General features: G+C 37.6%; 1 protein-coding gene across 14 annotated transcripts in view; it reads left to right on the plus strand.

Moving 5' to 3' along the window:
• Positions 1 to 20135, plus strand: part of agrn (agrin) — a 238248-nt gene that overhangs the window by 102399 nt on the left and 115714 nt on the right. For all 14 annotated transcript variants that reach the window (XM_089124604.1, XM_089124603.1, XM_089124607.1 and 11 more), the window contains one exon: positions 4069 to 4107. In XM_089124604.1, coding sequence (XP_088980730.1) covers positions 4069 to 4107 — 39 coding nt within the window. The remainder of the gene's footprint in view (positions 1 to 4068; positions 4108 to 20135) is intronic.

The raw sequence follows: 20135 nt of genomic DNA on the forward strand, positions 1-20135 counted from the left end.
ATTATAGAACTCAACACTACTGTAAAAAAAAATATTTTCAAGATTTGTTATCACAACATTTTTTCTTTTGTCAAATCAACTTAAATAATTTATTTAGTTGAGATATCTTATTATTTTGAGTTTCTGATGTTTAAATTAATCTCCTTCATTGTATTAACTCACTTTTTCCAGTTAAATCAACTTCAGGTTACTTACTTTTTTAAGTTAAATCCAACAATATTTTTTTTACAGTGAAGGGACCCAACAAAATTCATACTCATTCCCGCTCTGATTTAAATCTGCATTTAGTGAAAGTCTCACCTTTGATTTGATTTTTTTTTTTTTATATATATACTGTACTGTATATATTTTGGATTTCTTGGGCCTAAGGCCATCTGAGTAAAGATTAAAACACTGTTAAATATTTACATTAAAGGCTTATTTAACATGCTCCTTTATAGATACAATAATATACACCTTTTTGGATAGGAATATGTTTAGTTTTGCTGGAATAAAGGCTCTAGAAAGGAGAAAACAGTGAGAGGCAAAAGAGAGAGCATCCAGTCCTGTGCGCCCTCTGTAAACTATTACCTACCTCATTTCTCATAATCATACCTGTGCCCTCACTTAAAGAGGTCCGCGGTGCCTCTACATTAGATCTATATTAAAAGACCAAAAAGGGCCCTTCATGAAATTCTGAAAATTTGGCCTCTCCATCCCTCAATAAAGGAGTCTGAGTGTGAGGTTCATTTATAAGCCGACCATGTCGCAAAATCGATTTAATCCAGACAGATTCCATTAGATTTATACATTAGAGCACTCCATCCCTGCTCCTCAAAGAAGAGTAAAAAACAGGATGGAGTGAAAGGAGTACCATTAACATGGAGAGGTGCATCGTAGCGTTTGAAAGCTTGTTGGAGTGGGATACAGACCAAAGGTTTGTCATTTCCATTTTCATTTAGCAGGCACGGAGAAGTAAGGCTACACAGGACCAGAGCTGCTCAGCTCCACAACCAAATTCATCAGCTCATGCATACACATCAACAAACTAGATAAAAAAAACAGTAAGGGAAAGAGGAGGACAGACACTGAATGAAAACATGGCTGGCATTTACGCACAGATATTTACAGATATGACAGTCTGCCTGACAGTTCACGTTAAGGTCTATTTGGGGTAACAGCTAGCTGACTATCGCGCTTTTTACATGTCTTTTTACCAAATAAATTATTAAATACAATTTCAAATAAAATACTGATTTCAATTTAAATTATTTGGTGGACTGAGATCTACACAATTCACTTGATGTTCTAATATATCAATTTATGTTTAGTTAATTGTTTCTTTGTCATCTATTCTCAATTATTTTGCAGTACTTAGTTTGTAAAATCATGTTCTTTGCTTGTTCTCAGTTTGAATTTGGTTTGAATCGAAAGAATAGTCTACATTGGCCTAATGCTACTGTATTTTTCTCTGACTTATGGTTAATCGTTTTATCTCACTTATCGTGAAAATATTGTGGGAAGAATTTAACAATGTTGATTCTTAGCCTGAGAATATTGGTATAGTATCACGAGGGATCACATTGTGATACTTCTCGCTATCTTCAACAATATTTGACATTGACCTTTTTTTGTACATGACTCTAAATACTAGCTTGGTCAAATATTTTTGTTTAAAAACCTCTAAACTGTAAAATTATCAGCTGTCCCTGGCATCAGATTGCCTACATAGATGTGCTAGCTATTACAGTTTTATACTGTATATATTGTGTAAGCAGCATTGGTCTCATTTGATTCTCATTGTATGCACTGAGACACTTGTTTTCAGTTTGAGATGAACTATCCCTTTAAGTAAAGCAAATAGGTTTGAGGTGAACCTTGTGTTGAATTTCTCAGCTGTGTATCCTTTACATGTGAAACAAACGTTCCCGTGAGACCTGCACAGACAGTAGTTTTGTCCTCTACTGCCACTGGACATATAAGAAAGTCGAGCTGTGCACAGGGTTATGCATTACAGTATATGAGCTGGGGATGTTTTATCTCTATGATACACATCTGTGTGTGTGTGTGTTATTCACCCTCAGCTATGGCACTGTTTCCTGGAAGATGAAACGCTGTAACTGTCATGATTGACTCTCAGACCAGTTCAACAGACACTTCATTATTCAAGGAGAGAAGCACAGCAAGCCCCCCCCCCCCCCCCACACCCTCTTCCTCGTTCTCTCAGACCTCTGTCTCTCTCTCTCCAGTGCCGGCTTTCCAATCTTCCCTGCACTCAGTTGTTGACAAGCAATTTGAAGTGAGCCTAAAATTAAACACTATCCTGGCAGTTGGGGGTGCTGGTGAAGAGAGGAGTTAGAGATTCCAGCTCCAGCTCTGTGTGTGGGAGTGTGTGTGTATGTAAGCGCAAGCGACTGGCTAGGCAATTGATGTGATAGTTTTGTGGCGTTGGTTATTTCCGCCTGCAGAAGCAGGGTGTTGTAGCTGCACTTTAGCTAGATGGCTCTATTCGCGTGTTGTCGAAAAGCCGGTTCTGTCAAGAGTAATAAGGTACGCGAGTTCATTGTTTTTAAAATCATTTCGGTTTGGAGGAAAGTTAGACTGAGTGGGGTCGCTTCCAACTTCTGTGGCAGTTCTCGCTTTCAGTCTGTGTTGATTTTTAATGAGTTTCAGCCCAATATTTTTGGCTGGTTTTGTAGTCTGAATATTTTAACATTGATAAGTTTAAGAGCTTAAAGTGATAGTTCACTCAAAAATGTAAATGTTGCCATTATTTACTCACCCTGACATCATTCCAAGCCTGTATGACTATTTTTATTTTTTTTTATTTTTTTGTAGAACACAAAGTAATTCTGAAAGGCTTTTTTTTGTTTGTTTTGTCCATAAATGAAACCGTTAAAAAACTTTTTTTCATCTTGATTTCTCTTCCAGATATTCCAGTCACTTGAATTGGCTCATAATGAAAATAAAAACACATATTCAGAGTCTCTATAGTATTTAAAATGATCAAGTTGTAGCCTTCACGAATGTCAGACAGTGATTTGAAAATGCTCTTTTAAGAGAAAGCAACAGAAAAGAACTTTCTGTTCTCTGAACTCAAATTCATAAGAAAAACATGTCAAAATCTATCTCCAGAACACAGGGTTTTTTTTTTTTTTTTGCGTTTTGGTGTAAATTCATCTGTCTAACAAGGTATAGTTTTGTATTAAGCCATTTTTAAGGGTCACTTCTTGTTAATAATTCAAATTAATAATTTTCCCATTTTTTTAAATAATAATTTAATAATCATTTTAAATAATAATAAAATCATTTTAAATAATAAAATAATAATCATTTTTGCTTTCCAAGGCTACATTTATTTGATCAAAAATACAGTAAAAAAAAAAAATATATATTAAGATAATCATATTGTGAAATATTATTACAATTTAAAACTTTTTTCTATTTTAATATATTCCAAAATTAAATGGTGTCAAATCTAATTTTCTAATTTGCTGCTCAAGTAAACGTTTCTGTTATTGTCGACGTGGAAATCATTTGTGCTGCTTTAATATTTTTGTGGAAACTGTGATACATTTCTTTTAGTATTCAATATATTAAATATATTCAATACAACGAGCAACAGAACATTATAGCGTGTTTATTAACTTTTTTAACCCTATAAATGTTATCACATTTGATCAATTTTGATCCTTTTTATGAATAAAATTATTAATTTACTGACCTCAAACTTTGAATGTTTTTTTTTTCAGTATTGAGGTCAGTATTAACTGTTTTGGTTTTTTTTTAACTTTAATTTGCTTAATATTTCAGTGCTGTAAGGGTATTAGAGTAAGCACATCTCCTGTGGTAACTGATAACATGTCACTCCATGGGGCTCAAGTTGCATTTAACCCAGAACATTCCTTTAATCTCATATTCCAACTGATCTCTCTTAATCTATTCTTTTTGAGATTTAACCTCTGTGAAAGAGTCATGCAGTCCACTGTCTACCCCTCTCATTCAAAAGGACTACTGACCACCTGGGACTGGCCTGACATCTTCCTTTTAACTAATGTGCCTCTCTCTCTCTCTCTTCTTCCTCTGCAGATAAACCTGTTCACTTCACACCGGCTCCTCCTCCCGATGGTAAGTCCCATAAGAATTCTCTTGACCAGAGTGTTTTCAACCTGCCCAGATAATGATCTCAGCTCAGGCCCGTTTGCTGTTTGAAGTGGGTGTCCTCGCCACGTCGCTTCCCATCGTCTGCTTGTGTGTAGCCTGTTAACATGGTCAGCGAGAAGCAGGGTGGAACATCTGCTTTGATGTAGAAATCTCCTGACATCTTGATTTATCTGGACCGGTGGGATGCAGGGTGGCTGACCTCTCGGGTGTGCGGCTAAAGTTTTCCCACATGAGACGCTGCTCCGTTTATTTCTGAAGCTGATTAGCTGCTTGCTTTTGCCAAGTTTATGAATATAAATCTCAGTATTAAATGAGGTATTGTTTCTGTCGTTGTCACCATGCAATGAGAGTCATTAATTATACAACAACAATTTATTGGCAAATGGCATATCTCTGCACAGATTAATTGGGAGAAACAGCTGGTTTCCCCACTCTGTTAATGAATATTTATATGCGACAACATGAAATGGGCTTTGGAGGTTACTCCTGAGCTGCTGGCAGTGGAGATGCTTCTCTTTATGAGCTGGAGGGAGCTTCATTATGGACACCGTTGTAAATACTCAAAACAAAATAGCTGCATGTGTGTGGGTGTCGTCGGTATTAATGTGCTGAAATTACATGTCGTATAATTAACTCCAGTGCACACGTGCAAACAGTTTGAACGATTTCAGTGCGGTTGTCGTCACCGAACCAGACCTGAATGTCCAAAGGAGTAGCAAACAAACAATAATGAGCGATGAGTAATGTTTTATAGATTTGTTTTAGTTTAGAATTAAAGACAATATCATAAGTGTTGTTTTAGTATTTACATTTAAATTTTGTAATTTTAACGTTCATGTTGTGTGTGTGTGTATATATATATCTGATTAATCTCATTCATATACTGATGCGTTTGAGTGAGTTAATTGACCCTCTAATAAATCAGCAGGGCTTGACATTAACACCCGCATTTGATTTCAGCAGTGGCGTGTAACGCAGTCAGTCCTACTAGCCACTTGAGGCAGGTTGAGTTTTATATACGATATAGGCTTTACATTTTTTAATTGCAGTCTTTTAAAAAGTTATCTGAATTAATAAACTAAGTGCAATATTGTGTTGTCAAAAATATCGATTTTTCGATACATGCACTGTAAAAAAATGTTGTTGGTTTAACTTAAAAAAAGCAAGTAACCTGGTTGCCTTCATTTTAAGTTAATTGAACTGGAAAAAGTGAGTTTATACAATGAAGGAGATTGATTTAATCGTCAGAAACTCAAAATAATAAGTTATCTGAACTAAATAAATTATTTAAGTTGATTTGACAAACGAAAAAATGTTGTGATAACAAATATTTAAAATATATATATTTTTTTTACAGCGTGTCGATACTGAAATGGCTTTTAATACAACTTTTCCTCAGAATAGATACATGGTACCAGCGGCGCTTTCTCCGACAGCAATATGACACACAAACCTGCCTTCCCTCTCTCACTAATTTAATTTGCTCTGGATGAATATCGTTAAAAAAATCGAACCTTTCATTGAAGTAAAAGAATTAAAAGTGGAGGGGAAATCACATTATGAAATAAATGTTTTTTTCTCAAACACTTACATAAACACATACATATCAACTCAAACTTTTATGTTAGATGCGATTAATTGCGATTAATTGATTTGACAGCACTAATTTAAATCATTTTATCTTAATAATTGTTTGTATCAGTAGATTAAAACTGCATTTGAAGAAACGTCCCTGCTGGGCCGAGGCTGGATTTTTGCAGATTAATTGCACAATCACCTGCTTCATAGGATGTTCTGTCTGAGGGCTCGAGGAAAGGCTTGTGTTGAAAAATCCATTTTGAGATTAATTTTATTTCGCAGAAGCTACGTAAAAGGCAATTGTTATTATCTCCTTGAAACACTGTCCACGTGGCAATGCTAGGTAATTATGTTTGATTGATGTTTTGATTAACCTTACTCTTTACCAAGAGATCGGAAACTCATAAAACGTTACCTAAAATGTATACGCCTGACTCCTAGAGAAATAGAGGCAATATACACTTCTAACTGCTTTTTAATAGAAGTTTAATGACATTAGAGATTGCTTTGAAACCCTGCAGTTCTGCCGAGAAATTGCGAGGTGCCAAGTGAAGTCACAAAACATTCCTCCTTTGATGCTTTCCGAACCGCGGGCTATTGATCACACTGCACGTTTTCGTTACATGGATGTTTCTTTTTTCCCCGTCTGTTGGTTTCCTCTCTAGCCGAGTGTTTAAAAGCCACAGCCAGCTCTTAATTACATTTCCGATTGTTCTGCAAGTTCTCAAACCGACAGTTCTTTATGTGCTAGACCTTCACAAGCCCGCAGAGAAGCTCTCCTCCCAGCTATCTCATCCACAGCCCTGCGGCCGCTGTCTTCAGAGGCCATTAAGCGTCAAGGCAGATCGGTTGTCCAATTACACTTCCATCCCCAATTCTTCATTGCCATATTAATTTGTTACAAGCCTGATATGTACTTATATAAAAGCCTGTGCATTAGGAAAATAAGCATGAGAAGGAAAACACGTCCTCCATTCCAAGGGCATAATGACATTCCCAGACCAAATTATCCACAGATATTTAATTAAATGGAATCACATCACAGACATCCAAGTATCCCGCTATTACCAGCACAATTGAAGCATTTCCCTTTCAAATAACAGAAACCAATCAGTGTCGAAGTTTCTGTTCCAACTCAATAAAAGATGTTTAAACACTAGCTGAAACCTGACAAAGCGACCTTTAATTAGCGTCATTTTTGTCGGCCGCTTGTTCGCTGTCTTTAAGCCGATGTCCTTTAGAGTTTCAATGTGAGCGGCAAATCGAACGCTGCCAGATTCTCAAACCCAGGGCCATGTTGCCCACACAAAGGTCATTCGTGTGGCAGAGATTTGGCAGAGCTTTGTCCGGTTAATTATCTCTCTGGCGTTTTAGAAAGTTGGCTTGAGGAAAACATCTTGCTTTCAGTAAAACAAATGTTCGTTTGTTTATATCCAACCCACTTACGACGTTGTGTGCGCCAAGCGATAAACTTGAGGGTATTTTGTACTTGGAATGCCCTTGGTTTGGCCACGTATGAATGTTATTTTTAGAAGGAGTCGAAGAAACAATGACAGGATTGTGTTGGGTAGTTTATAACCATTAGATCAGATGTTTGACCAGTTTGAGATTTACGTATGAGAAGATGTCGCCTGTAGCAATAGGTCACCTTGCATTCCCACTTTAATTTGGGCCATGTTGGAAATGAGATGATGAGATACAGACATGGTAACTTAAACCCTCCTTGCCGTCTCCTACACTTCTCGGCATGTGGTACTAATGAATACACTCCATCTGAATGCATCCTTCCGTTTGGCGTTTGTCACAGCGAGTTTTTCCCCTCGGGGCCGAGCTGTACCTGCAAAAAAACATAATAGCAGATTGAATTGAGTAGGTGGTGGAATGTAGGATGGAGATGTTTATGTGGGCCCGAGCTGTGGACTTACTTTCAGAGACCCTGCCAAACTTTCTTTAGCTTTGAAAAGCTGAAACGGCTTCTTCGGGAAAGTGGGAATGATAATAAATAAAAGGCAGGGCTTGTGTAATTTATTCAGCCGTTGCTGTGTTCTTGACAGAAGGAAGCAGAATTAATTATTACCAGTCTCTTATCTTAATTAAATCTTTTCATGTCATGGATTTCACACAAAAGAGCCCGAAAAATCATGTTCATCTCCTCTTTTTTGTGGTTTTCCAGAGGACGGTGCGTATCAAGATATCAAATATGTGGCATAAATTCATCTGGGGATTAACTGTTATACCTATCTCTGGCTCTTGTCGAAGTTTTCGAGTTTGACATTACGCCGGGAAGTTTTGTTGCCCTCTGTGCTGTCTGAACATGAATACAACTGCGAGATTCTCGAGTCTTTTTAGTTCTGTAGAATCAGCATTTGCTTGCATAAGCAACAAACAGAGCTTGTCGTGGAAAGGAAATCAGGGGAGGGGTGGGCACAGCTTGTTTTGATATTAATCTGTCTAACATATTCTTGACACAACTCAGCAGTGTTCAGAGCAGAAATGGAAGCTATTGATTTTTGGAGGAGAGAGATGGCAAGTTTACGCATTGAGGCTAAGAAAGTAGATCTGGAGACGTGGCTGGTTTGTTTCAGAGGGTCGTGAGGAAGGCAATTCATATTGACATTCGCATCAGTGAGGAATTGTCACAGCTCTGGTTTTACCTGGACTTCAGATTCAGAAAATACTGTATGCTCTTAGTCTTTTGTGTTCAAGTCAGACGGATAATACATAGTGTCCCTAATAACGAAAAGAAAAACTATCTTTGTATTAATCTTGGTTTCTTATGGTTTCGAAAAACATTTAAACCATTTTTAAGCCAAGTTTCAAATTAATGACTGTAAAATGTCATGTGGTGTAAGTAACCAAGTAAAAGTCATGTATTAAAGGGATACTCCACTTTTTTTTGTTGGAAATTTGGATGTTTTACCGTTTTCAAATCCATTCAGCCGATTTTATGATATTTAGAATAATATCAGTAACCAGACCATTTCTGGTCTCATTGACTTCCATAGTAGGAAAAAAATAAACTATGGAAGTCAATGAGACCAGAAACTGTCTGGTTACTGATTCTTCTAAATATCAGAAAATCAGCTGAATACATTCGGAAACGGTAAAACCCAACTGTTTCACTCTGGGGGAGTAATAAAATAAGCCTATTTCCCCCCCAAAAAAAATGGAGTATCCCTTTAATATCTTAGGCCCCGTCCACACTGCGTTTTCGTTTAAAAACGAAAAAGAATTAAAGCGAATACAATCTCCGTCCACACCAGCGTTTTATCTGCGTATTAGAAATGATCTCCTTCCACATTAAAACGACTGAAAACGCGGATCACGTGACCATTCACCAACACTGGGCATGCGCGTGCCGGTGTAAACAGTGGTTGACGAATCAGGGAAGGATACGTCATGACTGATAACACCCAATCATAGAGCCGAGGGTCAGCCTCTGCGTCAGCATTTCTAAACTCCACCGTTTTGTCTCATCTACACTAAAACGCCCTCCGGAGATTCAAAACAAAAAACGGAGCGCCAGCGTTTCTAAACTTCTCCGTTTTAGGTCTTCGTTTTTCCCGTTTTAGTCTGGACGGGAGGTGCAAACGTATAGCAAAAGGTCTCCGTTTTTAAACGAAAACGCAGTAGTGTGGACGGGGCCTTAGTGTCCTTGTTACACACTTTAGGCTACATTTAATTACTGTAGTAATAACTATAAATTATGCATAATTATATGTAACTAACCCTAAACCAACCCCTATTCCTAACCCTAACCCTGTAGTAAGTACATGCAGTTTGTTATTACTCAGTACTTAAATGTATAGTGTAACCAATGTTTCTTTCACCTTAAAAAGTCTACATTTTAAAGAGTGAACTAACTTTGCCTTGGCACAATTTTTATTAAACGCTACTTAAATCATAAAAGTTACTTATATTAATTTTGTTCTCAGAATAGTTCATACCCGACAACTTTGTTCCCAGAAACATATCAAAATTAATTTTAATTCATAGAAGATATGTGAGTTCAAGTCACTGTATAGCAGTGTATTTTTTGAATAAATTCATTGATTGGACAAAACAATTAGCATTGACCTCTTTGTCACCAATTATAGGACCTTCACATTGAGCATCTCTAATCTGTTCACCTAGTGTCTGCACTTTAGTTGCTTCCTTGAATAACAACATGAACCAAAACGGAGGCAGAAGGCACTAGGCAGTGCGCTAAAGACCAGTTCTTTGCAAGAGGAAAGATGTCTTCTGATAGTTTTGGATTTAATTATCATAATTGCAATGCATAGCTGTAATGCATTTGGGATGATGATGAAACATTGAGTGCTGTTTCTGAAGCATTCACAGATGCATTAGTGAGGCAGAAATACCTTGAGATGCTGTGTTGTATGATTAATGTGATCGTTTGGCACATAGATCCAGGGTTCAGATGTTGTTGACAGGCTTACAAGGAAATGCGAAACGACATGATGGGACCATAATGCGGGGGCAATCCCTATCGGTTTTTTAATTGTTAATCGCACCCGTTAAAATTAGAACACTCTCTAGTCTCATTATGAAACCAATTATGTTGCTACACATCAGTTTTTAGTACAGACTTTCATTTGTCTTTCTATTAGTGAATTTGGTATTCCATTGTACAAGCATATTGTTCAGCTTACTTTGGCATATATACACAAATTATCACAGTATTGCCATGTTTTATGAATATGTTTTTTTTTATGAACACTGGTATACTTCTGACCTTGGCAGTTTTTTTTTGTTTTTGTTTTTTGCTTTTAATCACAAATATTTATTTAAGTTAGATTCAAGCTCTGGTATTTCAGTGTTTCCACTCACCGTTTAGGAGAACAGCCACTATAAATATTTAACATGAAGATATATTTGTGATTTAAAGAATAAAAATCCATAATACACTTGTTTTTGAATAACTGTGAATGGAAAAAATAAATTTTTATCCCTCATAGAGTGTAGCTACGGCATCTACCATCAGGGGCTAATTGTGTCCATGCTAATCAGCAAATCACTTATTTCTGACCCGCCACAGTACTTTTTTTTTTTTGTATGGGTTACATGTTGTGTCCTGTAATCAGTGTTGGGAGTAACGCATTACAAAAGTAATACATTACAGTAACATATTACTTTTTGCTGTAACGCAGTAGTGTAAGGCATTACTAATCAATTTTCAGTAATATTTTACTCGTTACATGTTCAGTGAGGCTTGTATTACAGTTGTATTACAGTGTATTGTCTGCTTTTACTTCTTAAAGGCAACAGACTATGTGAAAGTTTTAAAGCAGTCTTTTAGTGCCAGTTCAGAGCGGTCGCGTCTGTAACATTGTTTTTTCCTCATAAATGCGAACACGAAAACTAAAATAAAATGAATATTTTAAGTTCTATGGAGACTGGAGAGCCAACCCTTCCTCATCCGATTTGCGCAGTGTAATTAACAGAATTACAAAAAATATATTTTACCTCCTATTTTTTTGTCACGCATGAATGTGTGTCTTTTCCCTAATATTAAAAATAAAACATAGACTGATATTTGTCTAATGTCTGGAGTCCTTTAAGGAAGTAGCCTATATACGTTTCAATACATGTATTTTCTGAGAATTTTTATTTCAAGTTTTGACTGCAAATGTCATGTCCATAATGCTGGACTTCCCCAATTTTAAATAATTTATCCTCAACTAGTTTTGTGGTGTAGGTCTACGTATTTTATAATGTTAACTTTAAATAATACTAATAGCCTAATTTAAAGATAAGGCAGCATTGGATCTGGACGGTAAGGAGAATAACGCTGGAGTTGGAAGAGGTTTGTCGCGATTCTGTAGGTTCGTTGATCGAGTCGTGTGGCGAATCGCGATTTCGGTTTCATATTGCATATCGTTACAGCCCAAAAGTTAAGTTCTACTTAGTTATTTTGGTGAAAGTAACTCAAAAGTAATACATGAGTAATGTAACGCATTACAATTCTGGGACAGTAATATTGTAAGGTAATGAATTACTTTTAAATAACAGTAACAAGTAATACCTAATGTATTACAGTTTGGAAGTAACTTGCACAACACTGCCTGTAATACCTCACTTTTCTTCATAAAAAGTCTTGCTAGTTAGATTTGCACAGTAGATTTGTCTTGCCTTTTTTTTATTCTTTCATAAAAGCAAATCCTCACAGCAGGAGGGCTGCTGTCCTCTAAATTGTGTGCTCTGGTTTCTCCGTCCAGTCTAGTGTAACTGTAAGGTGAAACTGCTTTGTAATTCTATTCAAATGTTCCAGGAGCAGCACAGTCAGTGTTTGTGCCTGGACTGCTGCTGACATGATGGAGTAGGTCTGCATGAAGAGTGCAGGAAACCATAAATCTCCCTGTTTAAACCCCCAAAACACGATCTTTCACCTTCTCTCTCTCTCCCCCTCTCGCTTGCTTGCTAACAAAAACAGACAAGGTCTTTGCACTCATTGCAGACCAGCCTCTTTTCCTTGACATGCAAGACCCGATTTCATACCGGACCGGACAGTTGTTTGGGACCAGTTGTGTGTGTTTGTGCCTATCCATTGCCTCCGGTCTCATAAACCCTGAAGGAGTCCAACTCATCCTCATCTAATTTGTATTGTTTCCCAGACTTCCCCTTAATGGCTTGTTTGACATGTGTGCTCCGCGCCACTGCACACAATTATGACAAGGTGCTTAGACAGCCCGGCGAGGCTGGAGGCCAACATTTCTATTGACACTCGCTCTTTTACGGCAGTGGCCTGCCGAGAACCGAGAGCCAGCCGTCGCCTTGAGTGATCGTGATAGATGTGGCTATCTGTGCAGGTGTGAGTTTGTTTTCATGTGCATGTAAATTAGCATCATTTTCCATCAAGAAGCAGATTGCTGAATATATTGTATGCAGACACTCCCTTTTTGTATTATATATTGCTGCAAAAAGTTCTGTATCAATTTCGGAGGATGAAAGGGAGAAAATGAGAGACTTTGGCTCTCATTTTGAGTCTCAGTGGGTGGACAAGTTGGTTGAATTCAGTTGAGTAGAGTCCACTTAGAATCCTAAAGCAATTCCGTTGGCTGAAAGACATTTTAATGGGTACTGTATGCAGCACAACAATAGAAATCAATAGAAATTCATGTTTTGAAAGAAGTACTCAAGGCTTCATAAATGTAAGGCTCCATTTAACTGATCAAAAACACAGTAAAAACAGTCTTCTTTTTTGCCATTTTAAAAAAAAACTGGGAAAAAGATGAATTTTCAGCATCCATTTGTGTAGTTTAGAGTGTCACATGATCCTTAAGAAATCATTATAATGTGCTGATTTTGGAGCTCAAGAAACATTTCCTATTTTTGTCAAAATTGAAAACAGTTGTGCTGCTTAAAATTTTGTGATAACCATGAATACAAAGTTCAAAATAACAGCATGTTTTTGAACAAAACTTTTGTAGCATTATAAATGTTTTTACTATCACTTTTTATCAGTTTTATGCATCCTTTCTGAATAAAAAAAAAAATGTATTAACCCAAAACTGTGAGCTTGAATATATTTATTTTAAATATACATTTCCATCTTTTGATTTATAAATGCATACTACTATAAATCATAATTTCTTCTTTGGACAGATTTGACTACCAAATTCGTCGCCTTTTGGGAGGATGTGTTTTACCCTCCTGTTCGCCTTTAATGATACATCTCGGAATCCTTAATTGAAGGAGGACAAATAAAGGCTGCTTTGTATGCAGCCATTTTCAACTTCGCCATGCAACTCTGGAGAAGCCTGTATCGAGATCATTTGCATAATGAAAGGGATTGTATGTGTCACAAGAGGAAGAGCCGGGCAGCTGGAAAGGTGCGATTTGGCAAGGAATTTTAAAACACCTCTCTCAGAGCTGGTGCAAAAAGAATCTGGGGGAAAAAAGGGTACAAAGTCATGTGGTGCATAAACAACGATGTGACCAAGACCCCTTTGGTTATCTTGGAAATGCATTATGAATGCTTATTCAAAATATATATGCCAGGAAATATACTTGAGATATACAACAACGCCTTTAGCTTATTATTCTACCTCGCCTTGGGCTGTTAATCGTCTTTATTCAATCAAAAGTTTGTCTCGGTCCAAAATGGGAATGTTGAAGTCAGTCTCAAATCTTGAGTTTGTAACAAAACTAACCTTAGGTTACGCTTCCCTCGTTTTCCTCATATGTAACGCATTAAGCATGACGTTCCGCCCGGCAGGAGGCTGGCCAGATCTCTTCCAGCTGTTGTCCTGTACTGTCTCCCAGCATGCCTCATTCTGAGACCGTGTCCATCATGATAGGCTCTGATTTGCCTCAATTAGTTCAGCCTGAACATTTAGCTCAGACTGTTGGAATGCTGGTTTTGCGGCTCCTGAAATTAATGAGCCCGTACAAGAGACCCTCCTAGGAGTCAAAACAGGCTCCAGGACTACCTACCCACCCAAGGCGCCAACGCATCGGCTTGACCGCAGGCATGGCTCATGGCTCATCCATTTAGGACCCTGTCGTTAGTGCTGGGTGGTATACCGGTTCATACCGAATAGCGGTGTTTATTTTTGTTATGATATGAATTTTTAAAACAACGTTCGGAATGCGGCGCGACGGGACACTGTTTGAGAGGGTCCCTTTTCACTGTTGCACTGTGGTGAGGGTACAGCTGTATTTGTTATTATTTTTTTACTAAGTACATGTAGTATTCTACCAAGTATACTAAGTCTATGGTTAATAACTAAGCGTGACGGTGAAGATGGATAGGTTAAAATATAATAGATACCTGTTAAATTCTATTACAGTATTTCCCATACGTTGGTTAACAATATCAACACTGTCCGCCACAAATATATTTTCCAAAAGGCTTTGACATCGTTGAATAAGTTGAGCACTGTACGTTTAATAGTCAAAGCGCAGTGTTTTTATATGATTGTACCTTTGAAGGGAACCTAGAGAGTGCCGAAGTTACGACGTCACTCTGTTGGCCAAAACGTGGAAGTGAGTTAGCATTTTAGCACTACCGGTTCCCTCGCTCTAAAGTCTATGGGGTTTTTGAATGGGTTTTTGCTAAATCGCCTGAAATAAGGACTGGGGTGAACAAAGCCTCTAAATATTTTCACGTTTTGATCTGTGACATAGAACACACAGTTATAACCTGCTTGTGTTTTTTAAACTTTATTGTATCTTTTTGTGTTTTTTAAAAACTTTATTTAGGCTTCAAAATGTATACATTTTGGATTAACTTGTAAAGATTATCTTGATAGACAAAACGTGTAAGGGTCACAACAGATCTAATTTTTTTTGCGATTTTCCAAAAGTTTATGGGGAAAACGCATAGCCTTTCGATCGAGGGAACCCATGCACCGCTAGCTTCCGAGTCGTCTTACAAAGTGACGTCATCACTTTGGCACTTTATTGGGAGACCGGAAGTAGGGTAACGATACTTTCAGTCCGCAGTAGTCTCTGCATCATTTTGTCCTCCGACTGCAACTCTTAGCGCTTTCACCGGAAAAGAGTTTACCCTACTTCCGGTCTTGGCGGCCATTTTTGTGAATTAGGCCTAATGTCTTCGAAAAAGTTTCGATGTTATTTTCATTTAATCTTTCTTTATCTTTCCTGATAAAGCACGCTGCTTACTGTCTGCTTTATCAGGAAAGATAAAGAAAGATTAAATGAAAATAACATCGGCCATGTCTGCGGTTATGAACATTACACTGGTTTGTTTACAGCCGATAACCGGGGAAACCGTTATTTATGCCGCTCCTAAAGCGCCTCCTGCTGGCACCTATTTGTAAACGGCATCATTAAAATTTTGTGGGACCTTGCTAACCTGAATTAATACTAGTGTGGAATTTTTCTACAATATTCACTCATGACAGTAAAATAGGGTAAATAGGGACAGTAAAATAAAACAATTTTATTTTTCCAGTTTAGTAAGAGTATCAAGCTGCTTTTAAGAAGAGCTACTGTAGTTAGGCATCTCAGTGATAGAAACCTCATCATTAGATTTGTATCAATATTTCAGTCACACTTTGAATCGTGGGGAGATGCCAGCAGGAGAGCCGTTTCAGATGCTGCATCTTATCACAACATGCGAAAGCGTGCAGATGTCATTTGCATTTCTCTTCATGCACTGTTTGCGTCCGTTTTTAAACCATCTCACTCATCGTCCTCTTTACAAGTGCTGCATACATCTCCCTTTCTATCTGCCTGTCTTCTTCTTTGCTATTTGGTGAGTCTGCCGTAGGCTCGGCTGGATGAGATTGAGGTGGTCTGCCATTGATGCCTGAGGAAGAGGCTGTGGATCGAGCCCAGCTAAGGTGAGAGCACGTCTGGACGTGCAGCAGAAATCCCTGCTGCAACTCACTGCTTTCTCCAAGCTGTCAGTGCTCCAGTTTGGTTGTCAAAATGTCAGGGTCGCCGTGGTCAGAAGTCACATTGCAGTCTAGTGGTGCACTTTATAGAAAGGCTTATTTGGGAAGATTGCACTTCTCACTGTCAAATAAATCCAGTGTCTTCAAACTTCCAATGCAAGGTAAATTTAGCAGAATTGCAAAAGTATATACTGTCATCAACACTCTCATAATGTTACTATCCATATGATTTTAAGCAGAATGTTCACAATGCTCTTTACCATACAATAAAAAGGAGTAAGAATGGATGGCACTGACGTCAAAAGGTTCCCAGTGTCAAAAAGAAATGTATAAAGAGCATATTTTACTGAAAAAAGTACTTTTTGTAAACTTTTTACTCACCCTCATGTCGTTTTTAATGATATCAGGCAGAATGTCCCAGGGGCTCTTTCCCACATAATGTAAGTGAATGGGGGACAGACACTGTAAAACTTCAAATCATACAGGTTTGGAATGAGGGTGAGTAAATGATCAAATGTTTTTGTTCATTTTTGGTAAAAAATTGACCTCTAAAGTTAGGTCTTGTCAGCATTCAGCCCATCCGTTGATAACATATTTTTAACAGTAGTTTATGCGGACCATTTCAGAAAGGCTTAATTGTTGGTATTACATTTCCACTGCATTAAACGTAATATTTCACACCGTGTTGAATATTCCAAAATGAATTTCAATGATTTTCTCTAAAGAGGTACCTATTCTATTCTTTAAAGTACCATTTGTGCATCTATTCTTGTGTGACTAGACACTCATAAAGCATTGCCGGTGTTTTTTTTTCAAAGCTTGCATGACAATCCATACTCCTTTATGCGGTGTAATTGCGCAGATCTGAGAGCTCAAGTAATCATAATCAGTTATGGATAATTTTCAGTACAATGGCTGTTGTTTGTGAAGTTTTTCTCTATTTTGTCTCCAGCTGAACAGAAAGGCGCGACAGTGAACTCAATCTCCTGTGATCCATTATACCGTCTTTGCGGTTACCCTGTAAAGCTCTCTCTGCTGCATAGTCCTTCAGACTTTTTTTTTTTATAAGATTACCAAATATTCTCAGAAATGAATTTGAGGGGTCAGTGCCGATCTATTTTCCAGTCAGACAGCGGCACCTGGAAACACTGCAGTCTTATCCATCACAGAAGAGAAACCGCCACCTTCAGACAGCTGGAAAGGAGAAAGGCAGTGCGTGGAAACAGATATGGCTAGTTTGGCCCTGGCCTGTTGCGATATTGGCCGTGCAGGTCTCAGTTGAAGATAGTAGATCTGGAGATATGAGGTTTGTTTCACATCACATGGTGCCTTAGTTTTAGACCACAGCTTCCTGCCGAAAACATTCAGTACGCTGTCAGATACTCTCGATTGAGGCCTCGGTCCTTAAAGAAATAACAGTCTTTGATAGGTTGCCTAACAACCTGCTGCTATATCAGTTTAGGCTGCTTTGCCCAATGCCGAAATTGAAGTCAAGTATTCACTGCTCTTGGTCCCTCTTCGTGAGCTTAGAATTATAAGGTTCTATCTCCGTTTAGGGTAGTTCTGAGACATTGAGCATCAAAGTTTTTACATCCCACCTGGCAAAACTGTAATGTAGTAAAATTTGCTATTATAGCTTTATCTATTAATCTTTTTTTTTACAAAAATAACACCACACAGGCATTAATAAACACCTAATGGATCAGATTATGTCAAAAACTCAATTTTGACCAAAAGTGGAGATAGAACCTTATAATTCTAAGCTCACGTCTTGTTGCACTTTTCCCCATATAAGCCAAAAAATCTCTGCTCACGCATACGAGAATGATAGCGGAGGCGTCTGGCTTTCGATGACATCATCGGGAGGGGGTGCTTGTGTTGCATGTGGAAGCCTCCCAGAAAAGGAGATTATGTGTTAGAGTCGCCATATGCTCCCCTACCCCAGGTGACTACCGGCAAAACAGGAAGTGCCACCTTTTTAATAAGCGACGTAATGCCTGCCAGCATCATATCAGTCACCAGGGTATAACCGTCAACTGTGCGTGTCCGTTTCACTCGATTATTACGTTTTTTGTGTTGAGGAAAAGAACAGAATTCTTATTATAGACTTCTTTGGTTTGGCATAGACTTTGAACGCAAGCATAAAATGCCTGTTTTTTTTTTTCGTTTGACGAGCAGCGGAAGCTTTTTCCGGTGTCGATCAAGACTATTTTTAGATGTGGTTAAGATATTCATTATTGACACCCTGACTTGAGGAAGATTTCAGTGAGGCTGATTGGGCGTGTGTATGTGTGTTAGGATGAATAATTAAAAGATGAGGTAATGCACTGACGGGGAATATAAGTGACAGAGTCACTGTAGATCTGTAGGCAGCGCCACACGAGGAACTCGTTTCGCTATCGTGCAAGTTCAAACGTAGAAGCTATTTTGTCTGACATCTTTTTGCAACTTATTTTGGTATTTGCTGATGAGCTTGCAAGTCTTGTGTGTGTCTGTGTGTGTGTGTGCTGTCACACCTGAGTGCAGCTCTGATCAGATTGTCCGGCGTCTTCTAAAAGCTTTTTATGTCTGTTTCCTGAAACTCCATCTGTTTACCCATTTAATTAGTGACAGATGAATTAGATGATGCGTTCTGCAGTTAAAATCATTTATTTTGTTGAGTGCATGTGGCTCAGTCAGTGTATGAATCTGCAAAGTGATATGTTTTTAAAATTGATTAGTTGCTAGGTCTTGTCTTAGAAATAAGTTGTGAACAATTAATTAGGCTAGTTTTGCATCCAGCAAAGCCTAATCGAACGCATTTCTTAAAGGGATAGTTCACCCAAAAAGAAAAAAAATCATTTAATTAATGTCTTGTTGTTTCAAGTTTGACTTTATTTCTTGGGGGTTTTTTTTGTCGAAACAATAAATTATAGTTGAATTTGTTTGTGATATGATATCAGTATGACTATAATAATTATTAGATTTAATATTTCATTATTATATATTATTAGTTATCTTATTGCTATTAATAATATTACTTATTAAGAAATATCAATGCTGTAAAATTTCACTTATACAATAAAAGAAGTATTAAATATTGATAATAATACTAACACAAGCATAATTTTATTTTACCGAATATATTTCTTTTATTTTCAAATTTCAAAACATCAAGCTGATATTTTGATTGAAAACAGCAAGTCCCTTAAAGCTTCACTTTTGTTTACAACAGCTGGTTTATAAGCACTTTCTTATTACAAGTATGGGGAGATGCGATTCCGTTTGTGTTCCCAAATACACGTTATAATTGACCCAAATTCAGAGCAGATGCAGAAATGAGTTAGTGTGGAGAGGCATTTACTGAAAACCAAGCCTCTGAGACACGTACTGCAAACACTGGCGGATCATGAGCTGCTCACTTGTAAGAACCATGCATATCGTGTGTAAGTATGCAGCAGCACATTTATTTATCTAATTAAATCAGTCTTGGCGATTCGATGATTGCACTAAGTCATATCAGGATTTCGGCTTTACAGCCATGTGTGCTACCCGTCTAGAGAAGCAAAGCATAGTGCATGCTTATACAATTACTGTATACGGTGAACCTGACAGATTGGCTAATTGTATGACTGTCCGACCAGTCAGGTAGTGTGTTTCACAATCTGTATTCACATGAAAAAGATTTGAAATGTGATTAGTAATAATCAAATCAATTATTTGTAATATGTGAATGCCCACATATTGAATATTCCCTTTTCCCCAGTTCTCTTGAATCACATTAGATTACAGTTACCATTGTTGTTCACACAAAGACCTGAGCCTTTTCCCTCAGAAGTTATCCAGTGGTCTTGAACTCTTAGAATTGCTTCATTCTGTCACTTTTTTTTTTTCGAAGGGTGCCATTATCCTCTCATATAAACCTACGGGAGGTAAACGGGTGATTTCTGCTGCCACATTACACTGGTAACCAGTTGCACTAGATTTTTGTTGAGAAACTGGAGGCTAATTGCTAAAGGATAATTCACACCAAGGACAATAACTATAACTATAAGGTTATAATCATTC

The sequence above is a fragment of the Pimephales promelas genome, chromosome 20 (genome assembly GCF_988280905.1).
Source record: "Pimephales promelas chromosome 20, fPimPro1.hap1.1, whole genome shotgun sequence".
In the NCBI taxonomy this organism is placed as follows: domain Eukaryota; kingdom Metazoa; phylum Chordata; class Actinopteri; order Cypriniformes; family Leuciscidae; genus Pimephales; species Pimephales promelas.